Here is a 1,402-nt window from a genome sequence, read left to right as displayed (position 1 = left end):
GGGGGTTCCAAGTTTAACGCACATGAGGTCTGAGTTTTTCAAATGAAAACGAATAAACAGTCAAAATTGTGACAAGTCAAATGTAGTCCCAGTTCTCCCACGCTCTCCCCTTTTTATTATCTTATTTTTATATTATTATATTTATCTATCTTTTTTTCTGCTTTGGCTTATCTTGTCATCCGAGTCACAGAGTGTGCAGACAGCAAGCAGAGATAAAAGAGACAATAGATGTTGTTTCTTGCGTAGGCGTAGTTCTTTCACATGGATCACTATAAAACTGAAGGAAAACGTTCGATTTTAAGTTCTTGTCATATCCCTGAAGTGCACCTGACATCGGCATTATGAAGGTCCTTGGTAAGTATAATTTTGTCTGCCCGTCATTCCTCATTCTCGTATGTCAAAATAGTACAACGAAGCTTAAAACTGTTGCATTTTGTCTGGGGCATTATCTTAATACGTTAACATCATCTACGTTTTCATTCCGAGAGATAGGGCCTCTAAGTCAATATGTTAAAAAGCAAAAAGTGCAGCGCTCATGAAAAAGAGGCACTTTGTTTAAGCAAAAATATAATATGTACTTGTAGCTTTTTTGGCACTATAATAAACTACTAATCGAAACTGTTCGATTGTATCTTTTCCTTGGCATTGTGCATACCACTAAAATGAGATTCACATATAATTTTAGGTTATGGTATGATGCCGTTTGCTGGAAGTGCATTAACATTTTATTTTAAAGGAACGTGTTTTGAAATATTGCAGTCGTTGGTTAGATTCAGCTGCCACAATCTGAACGTTTTCACAATCGTTTTAATAAAAAGTTACGATATGTTTTTGATACGAAATGCTTAGTTGGTATTATGCTGGATCTTGGCGGCCCTGATTTGAATCCCCGACTGGGCGTTCTTGAACATTCGGATCGTTTGCGGCGCTTTCGAGGCTCTCAAATCATATGGCTCAGTCCTATCGGAGATGGACGTTAATTAAATTCAACTGTCGTTCCTCTTAGATAATCTAATTGAATGTCAAAGTAACGCTAAACCTACGCACTTACTACGACATATATGAAATGTGGGAAGCATGTACTTAACTTTGAAAACGTTTCCTTTGCTTTTGATGAAATACAGTGGCCATCTACCTTGGAAGTAGAACTCTAGAGATACACTGTAGTTACGATTGAAGAAGGTGGGGGTCGCCTATTGTCAGGGAAAAATCAGCGAGAAAATGACCGCCAAAGTTTGGTACTTCCAAAGCTTGAGAGTCCTTGGAAACTGCAAATTTATATATTTTGTACTCTTTAGTCAACCGATTTCAGTTGTTGTTGTTTTTTTTATTCCACATAAATTTGTTTTTAAAAGAATAATGGTTTTTTTAAAGTATAAAATAAATAGATAAATAAAAGACT

The 1,402-nt window shown here is 36.2% G+C and overlaps 1 protein-coding gene across 1 annotated transcript in view; it reads left to right on the top strand.

Annotated features, from left to right (window-relative positions):
- Positions 1-210: 210 nt before the first annotated feature.
- Positions 211-1,402, top strand: part of LOC106013380 — a gene marked incomplete at its 3' end in the record, with an annotated part of 4,530 nt that continues 3,338 nt past the window's right edge. Inside the window, 1 exon segment of the mRNA XM_013088943.2 lies at positions 211-354. Within this exon segment, the coding sequence (XP_012944397.1) occupies positions 342-354 (13 nt within the window).

The sequence above is a fragment of the Aplysia californica genome, unplaced genomic scaffold, assembly GCF_000002075.1.
Source record: "Aplysia californica isolate F4 #8 unplaced genomic scaffold, AplCal3.0 scaffold00024, whole genome shotgun sequence".
Lineage (NCBI taxonomy): Eukaryota > Metazoa > Mollusca > Gastropoda > Aplysiida > Aplysiidae > Aplysia > Aplysia californica.
This window is presented reverse-complemented; position numbering and strand designations above follow the sequence as displayed.